At 42.2% G+C, this 14,402-nt stretch overlaps 1 protein-coding gene across 2 annotated transcripts in view; it reads right to left on the bottom strand.

Moving 5' to 3' along the window:
- CNGB3 (cyclic nucleotide gated channel subunit beta 3) overlaps positions 1–14,402 on the bottom strand; it is a 312,570-nt gene that overhangs the window by 36,316 nt on the left and 261,852 nt on the right. For both annotated transcript variants that reach the window (XM_068234874.1, XM_068234873.1), the window contains exon 16: positions 3,238–3,356. In XM_068234874.1, the coding sequence (XP_068090975.1) occupies positions 3,238–3,356 (119 nt within the window). The remainder of the gene's footprint in view (positions 1–3,237; positions 3,357–14,402) is intronic.

The following is a 14,402-nucleotide window of genomic DNA, read 5'->3' as shown; positions in this document are numbered from 1 at the left end:
GCTGAAAGGTGAAAATTGCTCTGGTGCTCAGGGGGTAAAACCCCTCAGTGGTGAAGTGGTTAATGATAAATAGTGTCAATAAATAGTTGACCTTTTTCACTCCTTGCTTCTTCTCAGTCCACAATATTGCTGTAGGTAGACCTCAGAGACTTGATCCGCAGCAGTACCCCTCTTATGCTAAGTCACCCTGTTACTTAGGTTGCTTGCCACTTTCTTTCCTGGCAAGACCACATATTTATATGGACTAAATATATCTAAGGAAGGGTCCCATTCAGACCTATTGTCAGTATTATCAACTCAGTGACAAATATATTTCTAAATGTCTAGCTAATAGCCTAACACATTTTGCTAAAAACATTAAAAACATGGTATGACACATTCAAAACTTAAAAGAACTCAAGAATGTCACCGGATTAGTTTTAGGAGGCTGTATGGAATCATTTGAAACTCGATAACAGGTTTATTAGCCCTACAAGGAACAAACTTGATCTGGATTAATTCTGTTTGGCAAATAATTTATTAACCAAACAGATATTACTCTAGATCAGGGGTCTCAAACTCGCGGCCCGCGGGCCATTTGCGGCCCTCGATACAATATTTTGTGGCCCTCGCCTGCAAAAGCTTCCTTATAGTTCGCTTCAGTGCTCCCAAGTAATCCATCGCATCCCCGCTGCTAAACGAGGGCTGCAAAGCCCCCAAATTGCCCGGGGGGTAATCCGCCGGCATTTCCTGGAAGGGCAGAGCTTTTAGCTCTGCCCCTCCTGACGTCAATCGCCACACGGATCGCCGCCTCTCCCCGCCCCTCTCTGTGAAGGAAGAGTGAGAGGGGCGGGCAGAGGCGGCGCGATTGTGAAATTCCTTATGCGGCTCAGCCTCATCCTGACTTTGCCTCCTGCGGCCCCCAGATAAATTGAGTTTGAGACCCCTGCTCTAGATCAAGTAAGTTCCTTGCTATTTTTTTCCTAATTCTAAGGGCAGAAACATGTCTGTGTCATGGCATCACACCAGTGTCTTAAGCTAAGTACTCACCTCACAATGAAGGGAGATGGATCCAGCGACATCTCCCTGGCGACGAGCGCTCCCCCGATCCCTCTTCCGGCCGGCGGGTATGCACTATGTTAAACAACAAGACGAGACTTCAAGCAATTGAGGTACTTTGTGCAGTAGTCATCTGGGATCTTAAAGAGCCGATACCGTGGCGGTCATTGTCACCGTGCAACGCTAAGTTACATTCGCATGGTCGTGCACCTGTATTCACATTAAGAGAATGCATAAACGACTGCTTGTCGTTCCAAAAATCGCCGGTCATCAAGAAAAATTGTAGGAAAAATCGTGTGGTGGGTACGGAGCTTTACATTTTAGTAAACATGTGTGTGGAGAAGTCAGGAAAGAGAACTATAAATGCCTTCAAAGGAAGAACATATAATTAGAAGTCCAAATATGTAGATGACACATCAGTCAAAATCCAAGCATGTACAGCCTTTTACCAAACACTTACATTTAATAATTAAATATATGAGGTTTACATTGCATGCAAAAAGTCGATAAGGAGGATTTCCACACGGCCATGCAAAATGTACCCACACAGTCTAGTATGTCTTTTTGGATTCCCATTACCCAACCAGGGGCCATAGTCAATTCACTTTTTCACCTGAGTTTTCTCCTTGGACAGAAATTTTCATCTTCTATTAAAATAACTTTCTAGTACTTCTCTACTGAAACAGTAAATTAAAAAGCACTATCAAAATTATTTTGAGTATTATCTTTCTTTCTGGTGACTTAAAAAGGCATTTTATTGACAAGTTTAAAAATACCACCTAAGAGAAAATTCAGGAGAAGAAGTTAATTGCATATGGCCCCAGGATGCTATACAACTGGGCTGAGATGGCAACTTATAGCACAAAGGCAAAGCATAAGGAATACACCCCCTCCCCCCCAAAAAAAAAAAAAAACAAAAAAACAAAAAAAAAACTTTAAATATCTTTGGGTACAAAGACTGGGCCTTTGTAAAAACAACAAGATCAACAGAAAACCCTCATCCCATACAGAGTTGGAATGTTAGAGAATCTTTAATAAACATTGGATTCCTGTGTTCTTCATCCATCAATAGGCTGACACAGAAACTAGCAAATCTCGAGGATGATACACCCCCCCCCCCCCCAAAAAAAAATACAATAAACAAACGCAAACCATGGTGAGCGCTGTTCAGTAGACTGAAATGTTTCAGACTTTACATTCTACCTACACTTCATCTTCACCTACACTTGCCCCTCTTTGGAGGATGCACATTTTGGAAAGAGAAGAAACCTAGTTTCAAGGAGGGGTGACAGAGGCCATCTGTTATGCTGACACTACCATCCCTAATCGGCGGAGGTGGACTTTAACACTATTTATCATGAAAATACAGTGCTCTATTATTAGACAATGCAGACCTTTAGCAAGACACTTAAATAATTATCATCTGCTAGATGGCTGTTTGTTGGCCGGAGGAAAGTAGATTACCTATATTTAAAAACGTCTGGAAATCCTCTTCACTCATTAGAAATAAAGGTTGGGTCCCTGAGGAGTTCCTGTACTTGAAAAATGATGCCACTTTAAGACAGGAATATTAGATGCTTATAATAGCTTATTTCAAGCATTTTTTTTCAATTTACGATGAACAAAAAAGACCTTAAAAGGTCATTATGGATAATAAACATGCTATTCCTGCTCTTGGTTGCATCTTTCTACTGGATCACTCCATTTTGTATTTGGCTTTATTGCCTTATATTTATACTGTATATGCAATTACTTTGACTTCAGAATTTTTCCCAGGAAAGAAGCCCTTTGAATCAAAAAACCACATCAGACACAACTCTTGGAGAGACACTTTTTGACAAACTCTCTCTTGAATAATCTAATTTTCAAGAATATTGTTTTTTTGGGATTTTTGTTGTTGTTTTCTGTGAACCTTTATACTTGATCTGAGAGGTACATCTTAGTCAGGCATGCACAGAGTGAAAGTGATGGAGTCTTTATTTGTAATGACCTTTTAAGGGCATTTTGTTATTTATGAGGTATTAAAAATTGTATTTTTACCTTATTATAGTTATTTTTGCTATTTTCTAAACACCTCAGCTGGGAGTTTCTATGGTAGTTATGATTTTGGATTGGATCATACTCATTTTGTTTGTTTGGTATACTATACAGTGTTTCCATAGGAATTTCCTTCATTTTATTTTATTATGTAAAACTAACCTGATTTCCCCAAACACAGCTCCTGCTTTTAACGTAACCAGAATTTTCTTATCATCGGGTCCACCTAGAACCTGCACAGCACCTTGCTTGATGATGTACATCTCTCTTCCAATCTCTCCCTGTAGTAAGAGATAGGAAAACAAAAGTTATGCAGAGTTTTCTATTGTGTTACATCACAACAAATAACACTGTGTGGAGGAACAATCACAACAAATAACACCATGGGCAATGGACAACAGGCGTGTATCCCATGATGTACTCTGAAAACTCATTCAGTAGAACTATTCTATTAGGTGACCTTTTTCCTCCTGAACCCCCCATCCCCCAATATCATCCAAATTCACTGCGCTCCTCAATTAAGTGACCCCCACTACAGAGGTTACACTGATCAGCCCTGGAAAGAGTTAAAAATCGCACATAGTGCTCAATACTGCTTAGGCAATAAGACCCCTTCACCACATCTATGCTCTCCACCGGGATGTGCCCTTTAAGTGCTGCTTGCTGCCATACTGGACGCTGATCCTCATAGCACTTTTTAGCATGTACTCTGTTTTTAAACGGATTTTTATTGTAATAAACAACTTTTTTACTGGATCACTGAGTTGGACCTATGTCCAGGGCTGACCAGCTGGTGACAAAAGGTGTACTTTGAGTACTGATAAGCAGAAGCACAAGTGGCATGATGGTGAGTGCATACCCAGAGGAGGGTGTACAATTGTGATTTCCACTTAAAGGGCACATCCCGGTGGAGTGCATAGATGTGGTGAAGAAGGGGTCTTATTACCTAAGCAGTATTAAGCACTATGTGCGATTTTTAACTCTTTCCAGGGCTGATCAGTGTAACCTCTGTAGTGGGGGTCACTTGATTGAGGAGCGCAGTGAATTTGGCTGATATTGGTATAACAAAGAGATGGTGACTTTGTATTTAACTGCGAACCCCTGGTAATTTATTGGATCCATCTGGAGCGCAATCTTTTTTCCTTGGACTCCCCATCGCCCAGAAAGCAGTATTAGGTGTGGCCCTAATGAAAGAGTCAGCTTCCTCAATGGATATGACTAGATGTGTGGATGACTGGTTATGTAGTAGGGTGTCAATAGCAGTGTGGTGCAGCAGGACTAGGCATGCGGTAGAGTATCGTTGGAGGTGTGATGGGGCATGATGGGACGTGTCGTAGGGTATCTAAGGAGGTGCGTTGGGGCATGACGAGATTTATGGTAGGGTATCTCTGGAGGTGTGGTGGGGCATGACAGGGCATGTGATAGGGTATCGCTAGAGGAATGGTGGATATCTCTGGAGGTGTGGTGGGGCATGCCTGGATGCGTGTTAGGATGTCACCTGATGGTACAGTGGTGCATAACCTAAAATCTGGTAGGCCCTGAATGACTGGCAATGTTGCGGGGCTTGACTAGTGGGATCAGAGTCGGAGGGGGGAAGCATACGGTAACTGTGTGTGACATAGATGCAAGTGCCTGGATGGTGTGATGGCATAACTGAACTGAAGGTCTAATGGGGACAAATCTGCTGCCCAAAAATATTTGCCTTCAGTGGTGTCCCTCATTCTCAATGCATACATTGAACGAAGGACAAATACAGGCTGGTAATCAAAGCAGTTTTCACAATGTAACAGGAGATAAGCTTTCAAGCAGTTTTGTGTTTTAACTCTGAGGAGAATACTGTGGAAAATGCAGGAAAAGAGTGATGATTTAACAAGGGACCGGCGTGAAAGGCACATAATCAGTTAGGTCAGCAGTGTCATGCCTTTTCTGCGGGAGTCCTCTAGATGTCAGATAATCATTTCATACACTTTTCATTTTTCAAATAATGATGGAACTGCTGCTCGGCCTTGAGTTGGTAAATTGTGTTTACTCATTGTTAGATAATATATACTGTTAGAATTCCGGAGCGGTTTTCCCCACTGTATATCTAAATCACAGCCGCTATGGCTCATAAATGATTACATCTTGTCTCTTAAATGAAGACGTTTGCAGTTGGTATTCATGTTGTTTTGAAGGTTAAAGCTTTCATTCGTTATGTGCGCTTTCCGAAACTGTCAGCGCAGTAAACAGATGTCTGTATAACAGTATTTTTTTGTGGTTGTTTCCCAAATTTTGCAGGGGTCGTTTGAATGGATTGGTGTAAATTGCACCACTAACTCATGCAATTCACACTTGCTTGAAAAACGTACCTGTTTGAGACTTTTTTTTAAAGCTCTGCTTAGAGTAGGAAGCGGATCCTAATGTTAAAAATGGGATCCACTTCCATTTGTTAAAAAAAAGTATCTGCCGCGTTGCACTAAGTGGAATGCAGAGTCTGAACCAGATGAGAAAATGTATGCAATGAAAGCCTCACTAGGCTAGTGAAGCTAGCTAGTACAGTCCTGGCCAAAAGTTTTGATACTGTCAAAAATATTCGTTTTCTCAAAGTTTGCTGCTAAACTGCTTTTAGATCTTTGTTTCAGTTGTTTATGTCATGTAATGAAATATAATTATAAGCACTTCATATGTTTCAAAGGCGTTTATTGACAATTACATGAGAGTTATGCAAAGAGTCAGTATTTGCAGTGTTGGAACTTCTTTTTCAGGACCTCTGCAATTCGACTGGGCATGCTCTCAATCAACTTCTGGGCCAAATCCTGACTGATAGCATCCCATTCTTTCATAACCACTTCTCTGAGTTTCTCAGAATTAGTTGGTTTTTGTTTGTCCATCCGCCTCTTGAAGAATGACCACAAGTTCTCAATGGGATTAAGATCTGGGGAGTTTCCAGGCCATGGACCCAAAATTTCAACATTTTGGTCCCCGAACCACTTAGTTATCACTTTTGCCTTATGACACCGTGCTGGAAAAATGCATTGTTCTTCACCAAACTGTTGTTGGATTGTTGGAAGAAGTTGCTGTTGGAGGGTGTTTTGGTACCATTCTTTATTCATGGCTGTGTTTTTTGGCAAAATTGTGAGTGAGCCCACACCCTTGGATGAGAAGCAACCCCACACATGAATAGTCTCAGGATGCTTTACTGTTGGCATGGCACAGGACTGATGGTAGCGCTCACTTTTTCTTCACCTGACAAGCCTTTTCCCAGATGCCCCAAACAATCGGAAAGGGGCTTCATTGGAGAATATAGTGTACAAGATACAGAGGCGCCAAAAGAATAAAAGGTAAGAATAAAAAACCAAGTGGTTAAACAGAGGAGGCAGCGGTGGTCTTACCCCCTCCAAACAGACACAGGCAAGGACTGCGATTCAGACAGTCAACAATTTATTCGGAACTCCAAAAAACAATATATCCAGCTTCCTCAGGCAAAATACAGTAGGAGTAACAGCATTTGTAACCCATCCTGCCTAAAGCCTACTATAACTCCCTCAAAGGAGCTATGTGAGAAATTTGCGTGCTACTTTGCTGACAAAGTATCCTCTATTCGGTCTCTCATTCAGTCCACAGCACCCAAGACTAATGCAACTCCTGGAAATAGCTGCAAAAACAACCTAACACCCTGGACTGACTTCAAAAGTATTAGTGAGGAAGAGATCTCAGACATCCTCCGCCGCCTCCGCCAGACAACATGCGACCTGGACCCTGGACCAACTAAACATATGCTGAAATGTCCTGACCTGCTTGGCCCAGCATTTCACAAAATAGTAAATTGCTCTCTGCAAGCAGGGAGGTTTCCTACCTCTTTAAAAGAAGGAATCATCAAGCCCCTTCTTAAAAAACCTTCCATGGATCCAGATGCAATGAGCAGCTACAGACCTGTCTCCAACCTCCCCTTCTTAGGTAAAGTTATTGAAAAGGCTGTCTATCTGCTACTTGAAAGGGGGTTGCTGAGCTGGGCTCCTACACCAGGTATGACACCTGGTTTGCCGGTGCACAATCCCTCTGTGAGTCACCACTTCACAATGTAACACACTGTGAAGTGGTGACTCACAGAGGGATATCTGCTACTTGAAACCAGGCTGTCAGTAAACAACATCCTGGACCCTCTACAATCTGGCTTTAAGAAACACCACAGCTGTGAAACAGCCCTCATCCAAGTCTGCAACGACCTGCTCATGGCAAGGGACAGAGGGGAATGCTCCATCCTAATCCTGTTGGATCTCTCAGCGGCTTTTGATACAGTTGACCATGAAATCCTGCTTAACAGACTGCAGGAGTACTGTGGCATCAGTGGATCAGTCCTCCAGTGGTTCAGATCATTCCTGACTGACAGAACACAGAGAGTATCCCTAGGACCTATAATGTCCAAACCTGCACCTCTACAATTCGGAGTGCCACAAGGATCAATCCTATCCCCTCTGCTGTTTGCAATCTACATGTTGCCACTTGGTACACTTATCCAACGACATGGCCTGACGTACCACTGCTACGCCAATGACACACAGCTATACCTGTCCTTCAAACCTGGTGGAACAGACCCTACTCCAAAAATAAACTCTTGCTTAGCTGAGCTACAGGCATGGATGAATGATAACTGGTTGAAACTGAATGCTGACAAAACTGAGGTCCTCTTTGTCCAAAGCCAGTGCTCGCCATCAAAACAGCTCTATCCTAAAGCAACACCAATCAGGATTGGGAATTCGGACATAAACAGCTCCAACCTTGTGCGCAGCCTTGGCGTACTAATCGATGGGGATTTAAGTTTCAGAAACCAAATTTCATCTGTAGTTAAATCTTCCTACTTTCATCTGAAGAACATTGCAAAGATTAAACATCTGATTCCCCCAGAGGATCTTCCAACCCTAGTTCACGCCTTCATCACATCACGGCTGGATTACTGCAATGCCCTTTATGCTGGCCTCCCCAAAAAGGACCTGCGTCGCCTGCAATTAGTGCAGAATGCTGCAGCCAGATTGCTAACAAACCAGCCTCGCCACTGTCACATTACACCGATCCTTCGCTCACTGCACTGGCTACCAGTAGAATGGAGAATACTCTTCAAGATTGGACTGCTGACATTCAAATCCCTGCACAATCTGGGCCCTGCATACATGAAGGACTTGCTGAAGCTGCACCACACCTCTCACAACCTCAGATCAGCTAGTTCTATAAACTTGGTCACTCCCAGAGTGCACCTCAAAAAATCTGGAGATAGAGCCTTCTGTCATGCTGCCCCTACTCTTTGGAACTCCCTGCCACACCCAGTAAAGACAGCACCATCCCTGGAGCTATTCAAATCCAGACTGAAAAGCCATCTGTTTAGCCTGGCATTTCCGGACTTATAAAATTCTTCCTCTGTACCACAATGGTCTGAGCCATGCTTATGCGCTTTGAGTCCTATGGGAGAAAAGCGCTCTACAAATGTTATTTGTTGTTGTTGTTGTTATCTGTATTATATCAGCGAGCTCGGCGCTCGCTGCCTCCTCTGTTTAACCAGTTGGTTTTTTAAGTTCATTTAATTACCTTTTATTCTTTTGCCGCCTCTATATCTTGTACACTACATTGAGTCCACCCTGGGTGGAGGGTTGTTACCCTATTTTCCTGTCTACAGAGAGCGACTTTTTATTCCTGAGTGGGGTCAGGATTGTTCTCCCCACCTGCCTATACAGTGGTTGCCTATTGGTAACCCTGGTTTGTAAGTATCATTTTAACTTCTCATTTATTTTGATGTCCCCAAGACGAATTACACTATTGGGGCTCTTGGTGTCCCTCTGCTTTATTTTCTTTCAAGTTCATTGGAGAATATGACTTTGCCCCAGTTCTCAGCAGTCCATTTACCATACTTTCTGCAGAAGATCGATCTGTCCCTGATGTTTTTTTGAGAGAGAAGTGGCTTCTTTGCTGCCTTTCTTGACACCAGGCCATCTTCCAAAAGTCTTCGCCTCACTGTGAGTGCAGATGCGCTCACACCTGCCTGCTGCAATTCCTGAGCAACGTCTGGACTGGTTGCACTCCGATCCCGCAGCTGAATCCTCTTTAGGAGACGATCCTGGCACTTGCTGGACTTTCTTGGGCGCCCTGAAGCCTTCTTAACAAGAATTGAACCTCTTTCCTTGAAGTTCTTGGTGATCCTATAAATTGTTGATTTAGGTGCAATCTTGGTAGCCACAGGCCTTGCCTGTGAAGCCATTTTTATGCAACGCAATGATGGCTGCATGCGTTTCTTTGCTGGTCACCATGGTTAACAATGGAAGATCAATAATTTCAAGCATCACCCTCCTTTTAAAGAGAATCTGTATTGTTAAAATCGCACAAAAGTACACATACCAGTGCGTTAGGGGACATCTCCTATTACCCTCTGTCACAATTTCGCTGCTCCTCGCCGCATTAAAAGTGGTTAAAAACAGTTTTAAAAAGTTTGTTTATAAACAAACAAAATGGCCACCAAAACAGGAAGTAGATTGATGTACAGTATGTCCACACATAGAAAATACATCCATACACAAGCAGGCTGTATACAGCCATCCTTTTGAATCTCAAGAGATCATTTGTGTGTTTCTTTCCCCCTGCAGCTATCTTCCACTGAAGTGTCAGGCTGTTTCTTCCTGCAGAGTGCAGACAGCTGTGCCTGTATGTAATTCCTCATTATGTGAAAGCCCAGCCAGCTCAGAGGAGGATTTATCCAGCTTGTAAAAGATAATAGAACAGAGAGAAGCTGCACTAATCTAAATTTCACACAGGCAGTGTCAGAGAGGGGCCTGGATGGGGGAGTTCATAGCAGAACCACAACACTGAAGAACTTGGCAGCCTTCCAGACACAGGCCTGACAAGTCTGACAAGAGAGAGATAAGTTGATTTATTACAGAGATGGTGATAGTAGAACGTGCTGCAGTAAGCCAGAACACATTAGAATAGCTTTTGGAACTTGTAGGATGATAAAAAACAGGATGCAATTTTTGTTACGGAGTCTCTTTAACATGTTAAGTCTGCCATTCTAACCCAATCAGCCTGACATAATGATCTCCAGCCTGGTGCTCGTCAACATTCTCACCTGAGTTAACAAGACGATTACTGAAATGATCTCAGCAGGTCCTTTAAAGACAGTGGAAAGTTTTCTTTGGGATTCAGTTAATTTTCATGGCAAAGAAGGACTATGCAAATTATCTGAACAATCTTTATAACTTTCTGGAGTATATGCAAATTGCTATTATGAAAACTTAAGCACCAACCTTTCTCATTTCCAATATTTTTGACAATCTCAAAACATTTGGCCAGGACTGTAAGTTCTCACTTAGCTAGTAAGTTCTCACTAGGCTTCGTCCGTTTCAATCACACTATGACATAATACTCACATGTCCCACCGCTGATCACCACCGTTCGGTCCCCATACACAGCCAGTGGCTAGCAGAAGCATGGGGATCTCCATTGGGCTGCAAAAGACCTATGGGTATCCTCAGCAACAGGGCGGATTCTCATTGGTTCATGGTGAAATTTCTCCCTGTTGCTAAGGACCTCTACCAAATTCTAACCTAGTGAATAATGCATTTGGAATTTAATTCCATTAAGTTCCTTTTTGCATTTGGAGTCCTAAAACAACAACAACAACAAATAACATTTGTAGAGCACTTTTCTCCCATAGGACTCAAAGCGCATAAGCATAGCTCAGACCATCGTGGTACAGAGGAAGAATTTTATAAGTCTGGAAATGCCTTATTGGCTGCAATAAGTATAATGGGGTTACTCACATAAAATTACACACATAAAATGCAAGCAGACACTGGGTAGTCCTGAAAAACTTAGCCAGTGTCTGCTTGCATTTTATGTGTGTAATTTTATGGGATTTTATAGGTATTTTGATGATTGCTTGACTTATATTTTATGGAATATTTATGGAATAAACAATATATTGTTTTATGAAGGTGATGATTAGGCGCATGAGTAATTTTTAGTTTTTCTCTGAACTTTCATTGTCTACCAGAATGTGGGTGTCACTCATCCTTGACTTGCCTGCAGTTGCCTGTCTCATCTATGGGCAGTTGCCTGTTTCATAAGTGAGCTATTCTCAATTTCAACCTCCTACCAGCAGATGTCCTGCTATAGATTGAAGCCCTGTCATTATCAGACATACCTGTTTACCCCTATATAGAACTCGACTTTCACTCAGCAAACAGCCAAAATCCTATGGGCCTTTCTGAGCGCTGCTGAATTCTGGTTACTTCCACTGCACTTATTCCTGACACATTGCCCACATTTTGCCAGTGCTGATTTTTGGATTGCCCTAGGCTTTTATTTGTAGTATATTTATCTGGTTTCCGCCAATACTGGTTCTGGCTCAGCATACTTGAGATTTTTTACTTCCTGTTTGTGTACTGTGATCAGTTGTATATATTCTTGCCTAGTCTTCTGGTTGTCTTTTATGGCACCTTTTATGGCAGCAGTTAGTTAGATAGTTGAGTCCCTATTTCACTAGCCGCATTTTGCTCACAATTGCAGGGCACCATGATTATCAATTGAATGTGATCATCAATCTAATGCCTGATGCATTTTCCCTGCATTTGGGTGAAAGTCAATGGGAGAGCAAGAAAATCGTAAACACTGTGTCATGTGATTTAATAATTTTTTCCAGCAGTCATGGGAAAATCGCAAACACAATTGCACCATTTGGGGTTGAAGCATCAATAAGCCCATTCTCCTCAAAATTCCAACAGTGGAGTATTGAAAAATGAGGACAACTTTGTTGTCAATGATTAGATGGTTTGTTTCTGGCCCATATGCAATTATCCTTTTCTCCTGAGTTTTCTCCTAGGTGATATGTTCACAACTTGTCAATAAAATGCCTTTCATACCCCCAGCAAGCAAAAAATAAGCAAAATAATTTGAATAGTACTTTTTCAACTACTTTTTGGTACTTTTTAAATTGCAAAATACTAAAAAGTTATTTTAATGAGAGGAAAAATTATCTCCTAGGAGAAAACGTTAATAGCATATGGGCCCCAGTTTGTCTTTATGGACCTTCTCCAGGACCGATAACACCGTCCACACCTTACTTGTATAGCCAGCCATAACTATTATTGTCACATGTAGCTCAGATCACAAGTCTAGCAGGAAAATAATCCAGTTACAACTTGCTGTAAACAGTAATATGAAACAGTAATGAAAGTAGGACCCCCCCCCCCCCCTCTTGTCCCATGGGCATATGTAGGTCGGGCAGAACTTGTGTATAGATACGTAGGCCAGGCATAGTATCTTGAAACTAATTCAAAAGCAGATCGGCAGCCAGTGTAAGGATTTCCATAGGGCAGTTGTGGAGATGGAGTGATGGGAGTCGTAGATAAGCCTGGCTGATGCATTCATGATGGATTGTAGGGGGTGATGTGTGTGTTGAGGTAGATGACATGGACAAGAAGGTTGGCAGTCTTGCTGGTCAGGAAGAAGTGGATCTTGGAGTTGTTGCGTAAATGGAAATTGCAGGCCCTAGTAATGGTTTGGATGTGGGGGGTGAAGGAAAAGGCTGAGCCGAGGGTGACACCCAGGTAGCGTGCCTGTGCGGTTGGGCAAATGATTGTACTGCTGACAGTGACATAGATGTCCATGGGGTGCGAGATTGCACAGGGTGGGAAAAATCTGGAGTTCTGTTTTATCCAGGTCTAACTTTAGGAACCTGGCTGACATCCAGGATGAGATGCTTGAGAGGCAGGAGGATACCTTCTCAATGGTGGTGGTGGAGAGGTCCTTGCTATAGAGTTAGATCTGGGTGTCATCTGTGTATAGGTGGTGGTTGAAGCCCAGGGAGGACAGTAGAGAAGAGGAGTGAGGTCACGGTTAGGCATAAGGCAAGGAGTAAACGACATTCCGGTCTACAGCAAGGGGAACACATCCTAGCTATGATGTGAAATGCATATTTATCCCTCTGAAGCCAACTATTGCTTTATCTCATCTCAGAAGCCTGTCAATATTTGGCCATAGGAAATTCCCAGCACATGGCTGATTGTTTTTAGAATGAATGAGTTCTGGCTCAGAGCAAACACACAGCTTAGAGATGAAATTAATCTTTAATGAAACAGCATAAAACATCACCTCTGCTGCACAATTCAGCAGGAGGAATATCTGTACGAAAGTAACTTTTATAAATCACTGAGCTGTAGGGGAAAAAAAGAGAGAGAGCTGCAATCAGGAAGTCTAGCCTTTGCGACACCAGTTAGATGTGAGTGAGAAGGACTCTACTGTGTCACACACTGCTATAGAAAATAACAGGTAAAACGTTATTCTTCAAGCTAGGAGTGATCTCTAAGACTTTAAGAGCAGCTGCTAATGCGTCTCATTTTCTAACACATCATTTTATCATTGGTGAGTACTGCCAGCTCTGTCATGTACAACTGTCGATAAAAAACGGCCCAGAAAATAAGCTAGCACCTATAAAAAGTCCAATATATTTTTTTAAAGCGATACAGTAAAAAGGGAAATTTGCACTTTGTTTGAACTTCAAACACCTAATCAGGTCCAAGAGAATAGAAAAAAAGGCATTCTCATATTGTAACCACTTGACTACCACAGGTGGTGTTCCCCTTATGGACCAGAGCAATTTCACATTTCAGCCCTCCTCCCATTCATTCGCCAATAACTTTATCAATACTTATTACACCAAAATTATCTATATCTTGTTATTTTCGCCACCAATTAGGCTTTCTTTGGGTGGTACTTTTTGCTAAGAATTATTTTATTCTATATGCATTTTAATGTGAATAATAAGAAAAAAAATATTATTTCTCAGTTTTCAGCCATTATCCATGCTACTGTGGATAAAACCCACACATTGGGCCTGATTCACAAAGCAGTGCAAAGTGTTTGCACGCCTGTGAAAAGCCCTCACGCCTAAACTCAGTTTAGGCGTGATAAAATGAAACTCGCGCGAAATTCCCTCGCGCAAAGTTTTGCAAGCGCTATCGCGCGGCGCACGGTGCAGTGCGCGCGATGCGCCCATTGAACCCTATGGGCGCTGCGATTGCGTGTGCAAAACTTTGCGTGCGGGACTTTACGCGCGATAAAGAGCACAAATCGGTGCTAACTCAGCGGTGCAAAGGTTATCACGCCTAAAGTCTTTTAGGCGTGATAACTGAGTTATCACCGCTTTGTGAATCAGGCCCATTGTATTTGCCCATTTGTCCCAGCTATTACAATGTTTAAATTATGTCCCTGGTACAATGTATGACAATAATATTTTATTTGGAAATAAAGGTTTATTTTTTTAGTTTTAATGTTCATTTACACTATATTACTAATTACAAGCCTTT

Source organism: Hyperolius riggenbachi, chromosome 5 (assembly GCF_040937935.1).
Source record: "Hyperolius riggenbachi isolate aHypRig1 chromosome 5, aHypRig1.pri, whole genome shotgun sequence".
In the NCBI taxonomy this organism is placed as follows: Eukaryota; Metazoa; Chordata; class Amphibia; order Anura; family Hyperoliidae; genus Hyperolius; species Hyperolius riggenbachi.
Note: the sequence above shows the minus strand (reverse complement) of the source record. Positions and strands in the feature narration are given on the sequence as shown.